This window comes from Neophocaena asiaeorientalis, unplaced genomic scaffold (genome assembly GCF_003031525.2).
Source record: "Neophocaena asiaeorientalis asiaeorientalis breed wild unplaced genomic scaffold, Neophocaena_asiaeorientalis_V1.1 scaffold14, whole genome shotgun sequence".
NCBI classification, from domain to species: Eukaryota; Metazoa; Chordata; class Mammalia; order Artiodactyla; family Phocoenidae; genus Neophocaena; species Neophocaena asiaeorientalis.
In genome coordinates this window covers 11,224,262-11,243,393 of record NW_020175192.1, presented here as the reverse complement: position 1 = coordinate 11,243,393, position 19,132 = coordinate 11,224,262, and the positions used below count along the sequence as shown (strand labels likewise).

The 19,132-nt window shown below is 39.7% G+C and overlaps 1 protein-coding gene across 1 annotated transcript in view; it reads right to left on the bottom strand.

Moving 5' to 3' along the window:
* Nucleotides 1–747: 747 nt before the first annotated feature.
* The window catches only part of GTF2E2 (general transcription factor IIE subunit 2), a 68,053-nt gene continuing 49,668 nt past the window's right edge, over nt 748–19,132 (bottom strand). The window contains exons 7-8 of the mRNA XM_024765166.1: nt 2,509–2,624; nt 748–1,256 (exon numbers count right to left, since the gene is read on the bottom strand). Coding sequence (XP_024620934.1) covers nt 1,140–1,256; nt 2,509–2,624 — 233 coding nt within the window. The 3' untranslated portion in view covers nt 748–1,139. The remainder of the gene's footprint in view (nt 1,257–2,508; nt 2,625–19,132) is intronic.

The window sequence follows — 19,132 nt, the reverse complement described above, 5'->3', positions numbered from 1 at the left end:
ATGCCATATTTTGGGGCTTGGATCTAAGAAAGAGGTAAGATGACACTGAAATAGGATGACACTGAAAATGGATGAGAAGTAAACAAAAAGGATAAAAAACAGCAAAAAGGCTCCTTGTCATCTGCACAAAGTACTTACTGCTTTGGGCTATCATCACACCTTTTTTGAGAACACCAAACCTTGCTTTTAGAATCTACCACGATGTGATACAAGAACCATAACAATCACCCCGAAGGGCCCCACAGCCCATAAAACAAGCACAGATAAGGAAAATGGGTAGTTTACCACAGAATGATGGAATGGCCACAGATTTCCCCAAAAGTCACCACAACTCTTAACCCACATGTGTGACAGCAGCTCTCCTGAGCTCAGCCAGTGATTGGGAGACAGAGGGAGTCTCTGAAAGAAGAACCTCAGGGCCAAGCCCCATCAGGGCTGGGACACAGTCATGTCTTCATCCTTGCTGGAGATGGCATGAGAACATGACTTGCGAAATCCAAGAGGCTAAATACTGATTTATCCTTTTAAAAGCAAGCATTAAAAAATCACATGTAGTGTACCTTTACTGCTTCACCTGCTACCAAGAGGCACACCTTGGGTTCCAACTGTGAAATCCACACGCTCAGCAACACAGCCCAGACCTCGGTCTCCAACAGCATTCCAGACACCACCTGTGGGAGTCAAAGACAAGCTGCCACCCGTCACTGCCAAGAATGGAAAGAAGCAAACTGAACTCACTGACATCTCAGAGCTCCTTCTACAACGATTTTATTATAAATATGCTCTTTTGGAATAAACAAATACTGCATTCAAGACTATCGGCAAACCTGTTCTAAGGTAATGAAAAGGAAAATGGAACCAGGAACCACTTAGAAGTAGAGATAAATAGCAAAGTCACCTGCATGCCATGCTGAGCGCCTTTCCCCCAAGAAGGAGGTTAACAGGGGACATAACATTTCTCATTAGCCCATTAATGAAAATAAGCTTCAAGTTTGGTAATTTGCACTAGTTCTGTAAACTGAACTGCTCCTGTCCTCGGTCCTAAGAAGTAGAATGGGAAGACGGTCAGTCTTCAGATCCCAGCGTCAACAAGGAAGATCTTGACTTTGTAACTCTTTGCTCTCAGACAAAACTGTCCACTACTTGCCAGGAGTGATGTCAGAGTAGTCCTTCAGCACCCCGGCCAAGTGCTCATTGTGAGTTTTAAACCGTCGCTTTTTCTGTGAAGCTGGCTTTTTCCTTCTCTGAATAGGAGCCTACAGGAAAAGGTAAAGACGGTTAGAAACAATGGCTGCTCGGAGCGGTAATATGGGGAGGATTTACAAAAGATGCCCCAGAAACCAACAGCAAAGAGATGCAGGGTTTGTGACCTTTTTTCTGTTCTGCAGCCCAGCCTCACACACACCAATCCACACAATCCTTGTTCTAAAACACAAACCAGGGCTTTCTGTTACAGTGAAGTGCATACCTCCACCTGGAATAAATGGGCTGGCACGAAAACTAACCAGAACTATTGTAGGCATGAAGTGGGTAAAAAGAGAGACAGTAAATCTCTTTTGTTTTTCATCTCTATTATCAGGTTTAAAATTTTATCCACCATTAATTACCAATAAAACAAAGACCTGAAGCAAATACAGCAAAATATAGAGATATGGGCAAATTGGGAAGTGGATGAACACAGAAAGATTTGTTAAATATTATCCTCTTTTCTTCACTGTATACCTGAAATACTAATATCACATAATATTAACAAACTAAGCAATGACGGGAAACCATGAAGTGCTGCAATCACACTAATTCTTGGAGATCACTGGCAATAAATTTTCCCTTTTAAAGGAGTCCTAAAACTTCACTGAATAAAACACAGTCACAAACAAGTCAAGCTACAAAGGCACGATGGTGGACAGGGAAGGGGGGTGGTAGTGAAATACTTCTCATCCTGGCTTTGACCCTGGGCTGCAGAGAGCTGGTTAGCTGGTAAAGGAATTCACAGGTCTTCATTCAATTACAAATCCCTCCAATGAGCAGGATTTGGGGGCTATAAAGACAGTAATATCTGGTTCCTAAGGGATCTGAAAGTCAACAAAGATAATTCAGTGTGATCAGGGCTAAGGCAAAGCCAGGCACCGAGACCACCGGGCTCCGGGAGCAAGAGGGGTGGGGGGTGGGGTGAAGACCATAAAGGCCAGAACGATGAAGCAAGCCCCTGGCAGAAACTGGGAGCACAACACATGGGCACTGCACGCCCTATGGCTGGAGCTTAAGCGCAGGCAGCCTGTCGGGGAGGCTCTCACATACCTGGTGAGCAGCCCCTGAGGGCAAAGAGATCCGCTGGCCCTCAGTACACCAGACGTGATCTGAATGCATCTGACCAAGGTCACAGGATTAGGACACAGAAAAAACTGGAAGGGAGAACTAACTACCTACCTGCTCTTCCGAGAGCTGCACAGGACGCAGGCTAACAGTTCAAAGAGCAGAGGATTACATTTTCTTCTAGAGAGTACGTACCATTTTCTTTGGTCCAGATTCCTGCATGGAAGAAATACCCTGCCGCTTCAGATACTCTTCAATTTTCTCCTCATCCATTGAATCCACAGTGACACTCCTCCACAGTTTCTGAAACTCTGTGCCAACAAGACAGTAGTTACTGTACAACAGATGTTTACAAGCTATAGCATCTCAGTGTGATCGAAATCAGGCTTCGATATTATCTCCTCTGATCTCAATGAGCACATCTGAGATTTCATTATAAAAACAAAGGAAGACAGGAACATTCAGATGCTGGACACAGCAGTAGAAGGGCCTGGGAACACGAACTGCATCCCTACAGACCAGATCAGCACTGCTCTATTTTTAGAGCCTATAAATGAAGGCCATGTGATTGAGCCTCCCAGCTTTCCTGGGAAGAAAGGCAGTTGACCCTCTCCTTTAATCCCAGAAATCAGTTCTCCATTGAAATAGTTCAAATTCCTGATCATCTCTCATGAGCTCAGTATAGCCCACTTCCTCTCCTACAGGAAAAGAGAAACAGGGAGATGAGGAACCAAAGTTTTATACGGAGGAGTTACAACAGCCTATTTGCAAAAAAGGCCTTTTGAAATCAAACAAATGGGGGATGGGTGACTAAGAGGTGATAAAAGTGAGGGGAGGAATACTGAGACAGTAACACTGTCTCACATGCCCTGGAAGACAAAGGAGAAAGGCCCTCCATCCAGCCTACTCCTTGTTCTTAGAGACCCCGGCCCCTTTGCCACACCACCATTTCTGCAACCAAAAGAGATCACAATTGGGACATGTCCAGAATGAAACTCAAATGCATCTTAAATTCTGTCCCTAAAGAGAGGCTCAAATAACCAGGTTTCACTTCATTATTAACATCTACTTTCCAACACACAAAAAATGTCTTATGATGGCAAATCATAAGACATTTGTATACTCTGGATGGTGAAAGAGGCAAGTTCGCTGGGTGCCCTGAGGCTGGGGGCTGGGCCCCTGCTCCCCAGAGCCCTCTCTTGCAAGCGCATGCGCACGCCCACTCACACTGCAACACCACCTACCCCCATCCCCACCCTCCTCCCTGGCATGGCATCCCGGAGGCCTAATCCAGGTGGCGCCGGCACAGCCCCCTGCCTTACTTTCAGATAAAAAGTGACAATGGAGAGGGGTCCATTCACAAGCTGTAAACAAAGTAGGCATGAGATACTGTGCTGGACCAGACTGTTCTCCTCTTTCCTATTTCAATACGTATTACATGAAGCAAATGATGCTCTAACGGCTGGGGCTCCAGTGATACTTAGGAAATCTGTTTTCTGCCACACACAGAAAGGTTTTTGCTGACGGTGACCAAATGCAAAAATGACAATCTACTACAAAGAATTCAACCTGGGCACAAAGTTATTTCAATCCAAAACATCTCTAAATAAAAAAATTTTTAGGGCTTCCCTGGTGGCACAGTGGTTGAGCGTCCGCCTGCCGATGCAGGGGATGCGGGTTCGTGCCCCAGTCCAGGAGGGTCACACATGCCGCGGAGCGTCTGGGCCCGTGAGCCATGGCCGCTGAGCCTGCGTGTCCGGAGCCTGTACTCCGCAATGGGAGAGGCCACAGCAGTGCGAGGCCCGCGTACCACAAAAATAAAATTAAAAAGAAAAAAAATTTTTTTTTAATTTCTTTCAATACATTAAGAGTTCTTTTTCCTATATGCTCCCTGAACTTTCATCTGCATAGATTACAGAAATCAGTTAACAGATGACAATCAATTGTTTGCATGACTTTCTCAGCCCCTTGAAGGGCTATAAGCTCCTCGGAGCGGATATTTTTTTTCTAAGTTTCCTACTATGGTTGGCACTGAATTTAGCACATCCTCAACAATTTGATCACTGAACGTATGAAATGTTATTCTCTGGGCATCACAGAGTATCTGTTTTCTTTTTACATTTTTTCAACTTTTTTATTTTAAAATAATTTTACATTAACAGAAGAGTTGCAACATTAGTACACAGAACTCCAGTACAGGTTTTGCCCAGCTTTCCCTAATGTTAACACTGTATATGATCTTAGTAAAATTATCTAAACTAATAATACAAGCCTATTAACTAATCTACAGATCTTATTCACATGTCACCAGTTTTAGCACTTGCGTCCCCGTCCTGGTCGTCCTGGTCCGGCACCACACCTGGGATCCCACTGTGTTTAGCTGCCGTGTCTCCTTGTTCCAGGCTCTAAGTGTGCCCAGTGTCTCCTCATCTCTCAGGACCATGACACTTCTGAGGAGTTTCTGTAGTTATTTTATACAACGGCCCTCAATGTGCGGTTGTCTGCTATTTCCTTGTGATTAAATTGAGGCTATACATTTTGGGCAAGAACATCACAGAGAAGACATTGTGCCCTTCTCAGGACCTAACATCAAGGGTCCATGATGTTCACATGGCTTATTACTGGGGCTGTCAGAATGATCACTGGTTAAGGTGGTGTCTGTCAGATTTCTCCACCATGAAGCTATTATTTTTCCCTTTGTAATTAATAAGCACCCTGTGGGGAGATCTACTGAGACTATGCCTAAACACCCAGTTTCTCAGCACACGTTAGCTCACTAATTTCAGCATCCACTGATGGCTCGTGCCTACAACAACTGATACTTGTAGGTTTGCCTAACGGCATGTTACTTCCGTCATTCCTTTCATGCGGATGGATTAGGATTCTATAAGGAAGACTACTGAACAAATGGATCAGATTCTCGAGCCAATCTATTTATTCAATTGTTAACTTAGTATGGATTCATGGATATTTATTTTATTTCATGGATTATAACCCATTACTATCATGATTTATTTTCTTGTTCAAATATCCTGGCTTTGGTCATTGAGTCCCTTCAAATTGTCCCTGGCTCCTTTTGACTTGCTTCCCTTTTTTGTTGTTTGGGGGTTTTTTGAGCATTTTCTTACTTTCTGGTACCAAAACATGTTCCAAGCTCATCTTGCATTTCCCCAAACTTGGAATCAGCTCTTCGCCAAGGAGTCCTGACTCCTTTTACTGGAGAATGGTATTTCGAAACCAAGATCTAGGCATCCTAGTCTCCTTTTCTAGCAATCACTTTTATTTTTTTGAGAACAGCAAATGATTAGGGGACATGAAATTTAAAGACAAATGATTTATTTTAGGAGATTATCTCCAAGTATCATGAAAGTCAGTCAGGCTCTAAATTATAAGGATAAATAAAATAGAATTGTTTAAAAATCTGCTGTCTTTTAACAGAAAAGAAAGGCTAGAATTTTAAAACTCAGATTTGACCCTTTCAACTGAAGGGAACCCTGTCCTAATTGAGCTAAGAATGAAAACTGTGTAACAGAAAGTATGCCAGAGAAGGAAAGAAAATAAGCAAATTCATTAATAAGGCTTTGCTTAAATTCCCAAATAACTCATTCATATTTTGGCTACACCCAAAGCTTTCCTATGAAATACAAAACTAGCAGAATAGTATAGACTGTGGCGACAGAGGGCCTGGATGTGGAACCCAGTGACACTATTTACTATGTCACATGGGAGAAGTTAATTAACCTCTCTGCCTCAGTTTCCTGACCTGTAAAATTGGGATAATAATATGTATTTCATAAAGATGTGGGGATAAAATGAGTTAATATCTATAAGGCACTGAGAATAATGCCTGCAGAGGAAAAAGCACTATCTATATCTGTCATAGTTACCATCATCCTCTGAGGTCTATCATCTCTTATTTCTGAGTGTTAATGCCTTTAAGGAAGGCAGATGAATCTGGCTGCTTTCAATAAGCATGACTCATCTGAGATTTATCCATGTTGTTGGGCATGTCAGTACTTCGTTCCTTCTTATTGCAAAGCTGTATTCCATTGTAAGGATGTACCACACTTGGGGGCAATGAAGGGACTGTTAAAGGGCATCTGAGTTGTTTCCATGTTTTGGCTGTTATGAATAAAGTTGATATGTACATGGATTTTGAGTGAACTTGGGTAAAAACCTAAAAGTGGTACGGCTGGGTCATACATACAGTATACGTATTACAGCATACTAATAAATATGACGACCTACACCTCACACTATATGCAAAAATTAATTCAAAATGATCAAAGATCTAAATATAAGAGCTAAAACAGAAACTCTTTGAAGAAAAAACAGAAGTAAATATTGGTGGTGTTGGAACAGGGAATGCTTTCTTAGATATGACACAGAAACACAAGCAACAAAAAGACAAATACATAAATTATACCTCATCAAGATTAAAAACGTTTGTATCTCAAAGCACACCAACAAGAAACTGAAAAGACAACTCATAGAATGGACAATATTCACAAAACATAACTCTTTTAACAGACCTGTATCCAGAAAAAAGAACTCTTTAAAATTCTATAAAAGGACCTTCAAGATGGCAGAGGAGTAAGATATGGAGATCACCTTCCTCCCCACAAATACACCAAAAATAGATCTACATGTGGCACAACTCCTACAGAACACCTACTGAATGCTGGCAGAAGACCTCAGACTTCCTAAAAGGGTGCACAAGGAGAGGGGCACCGCCTAAACAAGCTTCAGAGACGGGCACAAGCCACAGCTATCAGCGTGGACACCAGAGACGGGCATGAAACGCTAAAGTTACTGCTGCAGCCACCAAGAAGCCTGTGTGCAAGCACAGGTCACTATCCACACCTCCCCTCCCGGGAGCCTGTGCAGCCCGCCACTGCCAGGGTCCCAGGATCCAGGGACAACTTCCCCAGAAGAACACAAGGCGCGCCACAGGCTATTGCAGCATCACACTGGGCTCTGCCGCCACAGGCTTGCCCCGCATTCCGTACCCCTCCCTCCCCTGGCCTGAGTGAGCCAGAGTCCCCGAATCAGCTGCTCCTTTAACCCCATCCTGTCTGAGCAAAGAACAGATGCCCTCAGGCGACCTACATGCAGAGGCGGGTCCAAATCCAAAGCTGAACCCCGGGAGCTGTGCGAACAAACAGGAGAAAGGGAAATCTCTCCCAGTAGCCTCAGGAGCAGCAGATTAAATCTCCACAATCAACTTGCTGTACCCTGCATCTGTGGAATACCTGAATAGACAACGAGTCATCCCAAAACTGAGACGGTGGACTTTGGGAGCAACTGTAGACTTGGGGTTTGCTTTCTGCATCTAATTTGTTTCTAGTTTTATGTTTATCTTAGTTTAGTATTTAGAGATTATCATTGGTAGATTTGTTTATTTATTTGGGAGCTCTCTTCCTTTTTTTATATTTTTTTCTTTTTCTCTTTTTGTGAGTGTGTATGTATATGCTTCTTTGTGTGATTCTGTCTGTATAGGTTTGCTTTTACTATTTGTCCTAGGGTTCTGTCTGTCCGGTTTTTTTTAGTATAGTTTTTAGCACTTGCTATCATTGGTGGATTTATTTGTTTAATTGCTCTTTTTTTAATTACTTTTTTATTTTAATAACTTCTGTTTCTTCCTGTTTTTTCTTTTCTCCCTTTTCTTCTGAGCTGTGTGGCTGACAGGGTCTTGGTGCTCTGGCCAGGTGCCAGGCCTGAGCCTCTGAGGTCAGAAAGCCAAGTTCAGAACACTGGCCCACCAGAGACCTCCTGGCCTCTCATAATACGGGAGAGAGCTCTCCCAGAGATCTCCATCTCAACGCTAAGACCCAGCTCTACTCAACGACCAGCAAGCTCCAGTACTGGACACCCCATGCCAAACAACTAGCAAGACAGGAACACAACCCCACCCATTAGCAGAGAGGCTGCCTAAAATCATACTAAGTTCACAGACACCCCAAAACACACCACCGGACACGGTCCTGCCCACCAGAAAGACAAGATCCAGCCTCATCCACCAGAACACAGGCACCAGTCCCATCCACCAGGAAGCCTACACAACCCACTGAACCAACCTTACCCACTGGGGAGAGACACCAAAAACAATGGGAACTATGAACCTGCAGTCTGCAAAAAGCAGACCCCTAACACAGTAAGTTAAGCAAAATGAGAAAACAGAGAAATACACAGCAGATGAAGGAACAAAGTAAAACCAACCAGACCAAACAAATGAAGAGGAAATAGGCAGTCTACCTAAAAAAGAATTCAGAGTAATGATAGTAAAGATGATCCAAAATCTTGGAAACAGAATGGAGAAAATACAAGAAACACTTAACAAGGACCCAGAAGTACTAAAGAGCAAACAAACAATGATGAACAATGAAATTAAAAATTCTCTAGAAGGAATCAATAGTAGAATAACTGAGGCAGAAGAACGGATAAGTGACCTGGAAGATAAAATAGTGGAAATAACTACTGCAGAGCACAATAAACAAAAAAGAATGAAAAGAATTGAGGACAGTCACAGAGACCTCTGGGACATAAAATGCACCAACATTCAAATTATAAGGGCCCCAGAAGAAGAAGAGAAAAAGAAAGGGACTGAGAAAATATCTGAAGAGATTATAGTTGAAAACTTCCCTAACATGGGAAAGGAAATAGTTAATCAAGTCCAGCAAGCACAGAGTCCCATACAGGATAAATCCAAGGAGAAACACGTCAAGATACATATTAATCAAACTATGAAAAACTAACTACAAAGAAAAAATATTAAAAGCAGCAATGGAAAACCAACAAATAACATATAAGGGAACCCCCAATAGGTTAACAGCTGATCTTTCAGGAGAAACTCTGCAAGCCGGAAGGGAGTGGCAGAATATACTTAAAGTGATGAAAGGGAAAAACCTACAACCAAGATTACTGTACCCAGCAAAGATCTCATTCAAATTCAATGGAGAAATAAAAAGCTTTACAGACAAGCAAAAACTACGAGAATTCGGCACCACAAAACCAGCTTTACAACAAATGCTAAAGGAACTTCTCTAAGCAGGAAACGCAAAAGAAAAAGACCAACAAAAACAAACCCAAATCAATTAAGAAAATGGTAATAGGAACATACATATCACCGAACACCTTATATGTAAATGGATTAAATGCTCCAACCGAAAGACAAAGACTGTTTGAATGGATACAAAAACAAGACATTTAAATATGTCTGTCTGTCTACAAGAAACCTGCTTCAGACCTAGCGACACATACAGACTGAAAGTGAGGGGATGGAAAAAGATATTCTATGCAAATGGAAATCACAAGAAAGCTGGAGTAGCAATACTCGTATCAGATAAAATACTTTAAAATAAAGAATGTTACAAGAGATAAGGACATGACATAACGATCAAGGGATCAATCCAAGAAGAAAAAATAACAATTATAAATATTTATGCAGCCAACATAGGAGCACCACAAAACGTAAGGCAAATGTTCACAGCCATAAAAGGACAAATCGACAGTAACACAAAAACAGTGGGGAACTTTAACACCCCACTTACACCAATAGGCAGATCATCCAGACAGAAAATAAATAAGGAAACACAAGCTTTAAATGACACAATAGACCAGATAGACTAAATTGATATTTATAGGACATTCCATCCAAAAACAACTGAATACACTTTCTTCTCAAGTTCTCATGGAACATTCTCCAGGACACATCATATCTTGGGTCACAAATCAAGCCTTAGTAAATGTAAGAAAACTGAAATCTTATCAAGTATCTTTTCTGACCACAACGCTATGAGACTAGATATCAATTACAGGAAAAAAAACTGTAATAAATACAAACACATGGAGGCTAAACATTATGCTACTAAATAACCAAGAGATCACTGAAGAAATCAAAGAGGAAATCAAAAAATACCTAGAAAAAAATGACAATGAACACATGACAACCCAAAATCTATGGAATGCAGCAAAAGCAGTTCTAAAAGGGAAGTTGATAGCAATACAATCACACCTCAAGAAACAAGAAAAATTTTAAATAAACAACCTAAACGTACACCTAAAGCAATTACAGAAAGAACAAAAAAAAACCCAAAGATAGCAGAAGGAAAGAAATCATAAAGATCAGAGCAGAAATAAATGAAAAAGAAATGAAGGAAACGATAGCAAAGATCAATAAAACTAAAATCTAGTTGCTTGAGAAGATAAACAAAATTGATAAACGATTAGCCAGACTCATCAAGAAAAAAAGGGAGAAGACAGAATTAGAAATGAAAAAGGATAAGTACCAACTGACATTGCAGAAATACAAAGGATCATGAGAGATTACCACAAGCAACTATATGCCAGTAAAATGGACAACCTGGAAGAAATGGACAAATTCTTAGAAAAGCACAAAATCCTGAGACAGAACCAGGAAAAAATAGAAAACATAAACAGACCAATCACAAGCACTGAAATTGAAACTGTCATTAAAAATCTTCCAAAAAACAAAAGCCCAGGACCAGATGGCTTCACATGTGAATTCTCTCAAACATTTACAGAAGATCTAACACCCATCCTTCTCAAACTCTTCCAAAATATAGCAGAGGAAGGGACACTCCCAAACTCATTCTATGAGGCCACTATCCCCGATACCAAAATCAGACAAAGATGTCACAAAGAAAGAAAACTACAGGCCAATATCACTGATGAACATAGATGCAAAAATCCTCAACAAAATACTAGCAAACAGAATCTAACAGCACATTAAAAGGATCATACACCATGATCAAGTGGGGTTTATCCCAGGAAGGCAAGGATTCTTGAATATATGCAAATCAATCAGTGCTATAACCACATTAACAAACTGAAGGAAAAAAACCATATGATCATCTCAATAGATGCAGAAAAAGCTTTTGACAAAATTCAACAGCCATTTATGATAAAAACCCTCCAGAAAGTAGGCATAAAGGGAACTTTCCTCAACATAATAAAGGCCATATATGACAAACCCACAGCAAAATGGTTCACAATGGTGAAAAACTGAAAACATTTCCTCTAATATCAGGAAAAAGACAAGGTTGTCCACTCTCACAACTATTATTCAACATAGTATTGGAAGTTTTAGCCACAGCAGTCAGAGAAGAAAAAGAAATAAAAGGAATCCAAATCAGAAAAGAAGAAGTAAAACGGTCACTGCAGATGACATGATACTATACATAGAGAATCCTAAACACGCCACCAGAACACTACTAGAGCTAATCAATGAATCTGGTAAAGCAGCAGGTTACAAAATTAATGAACAGAAATCTCTTGCATTCCTATACACTAATGCTGAAAACTCTGAGAAATTAAGGAAACAGTCCCATTTACCACTGCAACAAAAAAAATTAAATACCTAGGAATAAACCTACCTAAGGAGACAAAAAGGACCTGTATGCAGAAAACTATAAGACACTGACGAAAGAAATTAAAGATGATACCAACAGATGCAGAGATATACCATGTTCTTGGATTGGAAGAATCAACACTGTGAAAATGACTATACTACCCAAAGCAATAAACAGATTCAATGCAATCCCTATCAAACTACCAATGGCATTTTTCACAGCACTAGAACAAAAAATTTCACAATTTCTAAGAAAACACAAAAGACCCCGAATGGCCAAAGCAATCTTGAGAAAGAAAAATGGAGCTGCAGGAATCAGGCTCCCGGACTTCAGACTATACTACAAAGTGACAATAATCAAAACAATATGGTACTGGCACAAAAAACAGGAATACAGATCAATGGAACAGGACAGAAAGCCCAGAGATAAACCTACGCACATATGGTCACTTTATTTTTGATAAAGGAGGGAAGAATATACAATGGAGAAAAGACAGCCTCTTCAATAAGTGGTGCGGGGAAAACTGGACAGCTACCTGTAAAAGAATGAAATTAGAACACTCCCTAACACCATACACAAAAATAAACTCAAAATGGATTAAAGACCTAAATGTAAGGCCAAACACTATAAAACTCTTAGAGGAAGACAGAGGCAGAACACTCTATGACATAAATCACAGCTTCAAGATTCTTTTTTGACCCATCTCCTAGAGAAATGGAAATAAAAACAAAAATAAATGGGACCTAATGAAACTTAGCAGCTTTTGCACAGCAAAGGAAACCATAAACAAGATGAAAAGACAACCCTGAAAATGGGAGAAAATATTTGCAAATGAAGCAACTGACAAAGGATTAATATCCAAAATTTACAAGCAGCTCATACAGCTCAATACCAAAAATACAAACACCCCAATCCAAAAATGGGCAGAAGACCTAAATAGATGCTTCTCCAAAGAAGATATACAGATTGCCAACAAACACATGAAAGGATGCTCAACATCACTAATCATTAGAGAAATGCAAATCAAAACTACAATGAGGTATCACCTCACACCAGTCAGAATGAACATCAACAAAAAATCTACAGACAATAAATGCTGGAGCGGGTGTGGAGAAAAAGGAACCCTCTTGCACTGTTGGTGGGAATGTAAATTGATACAGCCACTATGGAGAACAGTATGGAGGTTCCTTAAAAAACTAAATATAGAAGTGCCATATGCCCCAGCAATCCCAATACTGGGCATATACCCTAAGAAAACCATAATTCAAAGAGAGTCATGTACCACAATGTTCATTGCAGCTCTATTTACAATAGCCAGGACATGGAAGCAAACTAAGTGCCCATTGACAGATGAATGGATAAAGAAGATGTGGCACATATATACAGTGGAATATTACTCAGCCATAAAAACAAACAAAACTGAGTTATCTGTACTCAGGTGGATGGACCTAGATTCTGTCATACAGAGTGAAGTAAGCCAGAAAGAGAAAAACGAAGAGCATATGCTAATACATATATATGGAATCTTAAAAAAAAAATGGTTCTGAAGAACCTAGGGACAAGACAGAAATAAAGACGCAGAAGTAGAGAATGGACTTGAGGACATGGGGAGGGGGAAGGGTAAGCTGAGACGAAGTGAAAGAGTAGCACTGACATATATACACTACCAAATGTAAAACATAGCTAGTGGGAAGCAGCCGCATAGCACAGGGAGATCAACTTGGTGCTTTGTGACCACCTAGACGGGTGGGATAGGGAGGTTGGGAGGGAGATACGAGAGAGAGGGGACATGGGGATATATGTATACATATAGCTGATTCACTATTTTTTTGAATTTTATTTATTTCTTTATACAGCACGTTCTTATTAGTTATCCATTTTATACATATTAGTGTATACATGTCAAGCGCAATCTCCCAATTCATCCCACCACCAACCCCCCCCCACCACCACCACCACTTTCCCCCCTTGGTGTCCACACGTTTGTCCTCTACATCTGTGTCTCTATTTCTGCCCTGCAAACCAGTTCATCTGTAACATTTTTCAAGGTTCCACATATATGAGTTAATATACAACATTTGTTGTTCTCTTTCTGACTTACTTCACTCTGTATGACAGCCTCTAAATCCATCCACATCTCTAAAAATGACCTAATTTCATTCCTTTTTATGGCTGAGTAATATTCCATTGTAGATATGTACCACATCTTCTTTATCCATTCGTCTGTCAATGGGCATTTAGGTTGCTTCCATGACCTGGCTATTGTAAATAGTGCTGCAGTGAACCATTGGGGTGCATGTGTCTTTTTGAATTATGGTTTTCTCTGGGTATATGCCCAGTAGTGGGATTGCTGGGTCATATGGTAATTCTATTTTTAGTTTTTTAAGGAACCTCCATACTGTTCTCCATAGTGGCTGTATCAATTTACATTCCTACCGAGAGTGCAGGAGGATTCCCTTTTTGCCACACCCTCTCCAGCATTTATTGTTTGTACATTTTCTGATGATGTCCATTCTACCTGATGTGAGGTGATACCTCATTGCACTTTTGATTTGCATTTCTCTAATGATTAGTGATGTTGAGCAGCTTTTCATGTGCTTCTTGGCCATCTGTATGTCTTCTTTGGAGAAATGTCTATTTAGGTCTTCTGCCCATTTTTCAATTGGGTTGCTTTTTTAATATTAAGCTGCATGAGCTGTTTATACTTTGGAGATTAATCCTTTGTCCACTGATTCGTTTGCAAATATTTTCTCCCATTCCGAGGGTTATCTTTTCATCTTGTTTGTAGTTTCCTTTGCTTTGCAAAAGCTTTTAAGTTTCATTAGGTCCCATTTATTTTGTTTTTATTTCATTACTCTAGGAGGTGGATCAAAAGAGATCTTGCTGTGATTTATGTCAAAGAGTGTTCTTCCTATGTTTTCCTCTAAGTTTTATAGTGTCCAGTCTTACATTTAGGTCTCTAATCCATTTTGACTTTATTTTTGTGTACAGTGTTAGGGAGTGTTCTAATTTCATTCTTTTACAGATAGCTGTCCAGTTTTCCCAGCACCACTTATTGAAGAGACTGTTTTTTCTTCTATATCCTTGCCTCCTTTGTCATAGACTAGTTGACCACCGGTGCTTATCTCTGGGCTTTCTATCCTGTTCCATTGATCTATGTTTCTGGTTTTGTGCCAGTACCATATTGTCTTGATTATGGTAGCTTTGTAGTATAGTCTGAAGTCAGGGAGTCTGATTCCTCCAGGTCTGTTTTTTTCCCTCAAGACTGCTTTGGCTATTCGGGTTCTTTTGTGTCTCCATACAAATTTTAAGATTTTTTGTTCTAGGTCTGAAAAAAAAAAAAAAAATGCCACTGGTAATTTGATAGGGATTGCATTGAAATCTGTAGATTGCTTTGGGTAGTATAGTCATTTTCACAATGTTGATTCTTCCAATCCAAGAACATGGTATATCTCTCTGGTGGTATCATCTTTAATTTCTTTCATCAGTGTCTTATTGTTTTCTGCATACAAGTCTTTCATCTTCTTAGGTAGGTTTATTCCTAGGTACTTTATTATTTTTGTTCCAGTGGTAAATGGGAGTGTTTCCTTAATTTCTCTTTCAGAGTTTTCATCATTAGTGTTTAGGAATGCAAGAGATTGCTGTGCATTAATTTTGTAACCTGCTGCTTTACCAGATTCATTGATTAGCTCTAGTAGTGTTCTGGTGGCATGTTTAGGATTCTCTATGTATAGTATCATGTCATCTGCAAACAATGACAGTTTTACTTCTTCTTTTCCAAGTTGGATTCCTTTTATTTCTTTTTCTTCTCTGATTGCTGTGGCTAGGACTTCCACAACTATGTTGAATAAGTGGTGAGAGTGGACATCCTTGTCTTGTTCCTGGTCTTAGAGGAAATGCTTTCAGTTTTTCACAACTGAGAATGATGTTTGCTGTGGGTTTGTCATATGTGGCCTTTATTATGTTGAGGTAGGTTACCTCTATGCCCACTTTCTGGAGAGTTTTTATCATAAATGGGTGTTGAATTTTGTCAGAAGGTTTTTCTGCATCTATTGAGATGATCATATGGCTTTTATTCTTCAATTTGTTAATATGGTGTATCACATTGATTGATTTGCGTATATTGAAGAATCCTTGCATCCCTGGGATAAATCCTACTTGATCATAGTGTATGATCCTTTTAATGTGTTGTTGGATTCTGTTGGCTAGTATTCTGCTGAGGATTTTTGCTTCTATATTCATCAGTGATATTGGTCTGTAATTTTCTTTTTTTGTAGTATCTTTGTCTGCTTTTGGTATCAGGGTGATGGTGGCCTTATAGAATGAGTTTGGGAGTGTTCCTTCCTCTGCAATTTTTTGGAAGAGTTTGAGAAGGATGGGTGTTAGCTCTTCTCTAAATGTCTGAAAGAATTCACCTGTGAAGCCATCTGGTCCTGGACTTGTTTGTTGGAAGATTTTTAATCACAGTGTAAATTTCATTACTTGTGATTGGTCTGTTGATATTTTGTTTCTTCCTGGTTCAGTCTTGGAAGGTTATACCTTTCTAAGAATTTGTCAATTTCTTCCAGGTTGTCCATTTTATTGGCATAGAGTTGCTTGTAGTAGTCTCTTAGGATGCTTTGTATTTCTGTATGTCTGTTGTAACTTCTTTTTCATTTCTAATTCTATTGAATTGAGTCCTCTCCCTCTTTTTCTTCATGAGTCTGGCTAATGGTTTATCAATTTTGTTTATCTTCTCAAAGAACCAGGTTTTAGTTTTATTTATCTTTGCTATTGTTTTCTTTGTTTCTATTTCATTTATTTCTGAAATAAATTTATTTCTGAAATAAATTTCATTTATTTCTTTGTTTCTATTTCATTTATTTCAATTATTTCATTTATTTTTGATTACTATGTGTCTCGGCGTGTTTCTCCTTGGGTTTCTACTGCCTGGGCCTCTCTGCGCTTCCTGGACTTGGGTGGCTATTTCATTTCCCATGTTAGGGAATTGTTCGACTATAATCTCTTCAAATATTTTCTCGGGTCCTTTCTCTCTTCTCCTTCTGGGACCCCTATAATGCGAATGCTGTTGCATTTAATGTTGTCCCAAAGGTCTCTCAGGCTGTCTTCTTTTCATTCTTTTTTCTTTATCCTGTTCCACGTCAGTGAATTCCACCATTCTGTCTTCCAGGTCACTTATCCATTCTTCCGCTATTGATTCCTTCTCGTGTATTTTTCATTTCAGTTATTGTACTGTTCATCTTTGTTTGTTCTTTAATTCTTCTAGGTGTTTGTTTTGTTTTGTTTTTTTTGGTATGAGGGCCTCTCACTGCTGTGGCCTCTCCCGTTCAGAGCACAGGCTCCGGACGCGCAGGCTCAGTGGCCACGAGTCACGGGCCTAGCCGCTCCATGGCATGTGGGATCTTCCCAGACTGGGGCAAAAACCCACGTCCCCTGCATCGGCAGGCAGACTCTCAACCATTGTGCCACCAGGGAAGCCCTGTTCTTTAATTCTTCTAGGTCTTTGTTAAACATTTCTTGCAACTTCTTGATCTTTGCCTCAACTCTTTTTCCAAGGTCCTGGATCATCTTCACTATCATTATTCTGAATTCTTTTTCTGGAAGGTTTCCTATCTCCACTTCATTTAGTTGTTTTTCTGGGGGTTTATCTTGTTCCTTCATCTGGTACATAGCCCTCTGCCTTTTCATCTTGTTTATCTTTCTGTGAATGTGGTTTTTGTTCCACCTGATGCAGGATTATAGTTCTGCTTGCTTCTGCTGTCTGCCCTCCTGATTCTCTTTTTTATACAGCAGCAACTAACACAACAATGTAAAGCAATTATACTCCAATAAAGATGTTAAAAAAATAAATAAAAAATAAACAAATGAGACCTAATTAAACTTAAAAGATTTTGTACAGCCAAGGAAACCACTGACAAAATGAAAAGACAACATACCAAGTGGGAGAAAATACCTGCAAATAATATGACAGATAAGGGGTTAACATCCAAAATATATAAATGGTTCATACAACTCTATCAACTCAATATCAAAAAAATAAACAACCTGATTAAAAAATGACCAGAAGCTTGAATAGACATTTTTCTAAAGAAGACATACAGGTGGCCAACAGGCACATGAAAAGATGCTCAACATCTCTAATCGTCAGGAAAATACAATAAGACATAACCTCACACCTGTCAGAATGGCTGTCATCAAAAGATGACAAATAACAAATGTTGTTAAGGATATGGAGAAAAGGGAACCCTTGTACAGTGTTTGTGAGAATGTAACTTGGCACAGCTGCTAAGGAAAACAGTATGGAGGTTCCTCAAAAAACTAAAAATATGACTACCATGTGACCCAACAATTCCACTCCTGGGTGTATATCCAAAGAAAATGAAACACTAATTCAAAAAGATATGTGCACCCCGATAATCACAGCAGCACTATTTACAATAGCCAAGATATGGAAGCAACCTAAGTGTCCATCAGCAGATGAATAAAGAAGATGTGGTACATATATACAATGGAATACTACTCAGCCATAAAAAGAATGAAATAATGCCATTTGCAACCACATGGATGGACCTGGAGGGTACTGTGCTAAATGAAGTAAGACAAAGAGAAAGATAAAGACTGTATGATATCACTTATATGTGAAATCTAAAACAATAAAACGAATGAATATAAGAAAACAGAAACAGACCCACAGATATAGCAAGCAAACTAGTGGTTACCAGTGGGGGCAGGGAAGAGGAGAAGGGCAAGTTGCGGGGATGGGATTAAGAGATACAAAAACTACTACATATAAAATAGATAAGCAACAAGGGTATGTTGTGTAGCACAGAAAAAAAGTTCTATAATAACAAAATTTTTTTAGGGCTTCCCTGGTGGTGCAGTGGTTGAGAGTCCGCCTGCCGACGCAGGGGACACGGGTTCGTGCCCCGGTCCGGGAGGATCCCACATGCCGTGGAGCGGTGAGCCCATAAGCCATGGCCGCTGAGCCTGTGCGTCCGGAGCCTGTGCTCCGCAACGGGAGAGGTCACAACAGTGAGAGGCCCGCGTACCACAAAAAAAAAAAAGAAAAAAATTTTTTAATAGGTAAAGAATTTAATGAGACATTTCTCAAAAGATAATATACATGTATAACTGAATCACTTTGCTGTACACCTGAAACTAACACAACAGGGTAAATCAACTATTCTCCAACATAAAAATAAACATTTTTTTAATAAATAAAAATTTAAAAAATAAAACAACATACAAATGGCCATTAAGCAAAAAGATGCTCATCATTAGAGAAATGTAAATCAAAACTATGATAAGATACCATTTCACACCCAGTACGACAGCTAAAATCAGTGTTGGCAATGATGTGGAGAAATTGGAACCCTCACGCACTGCTGCTGGGAATGTAAAATGATGTAGCCACTTTGCAAAATAGTATGGCAATTGCTCAAAAGTTA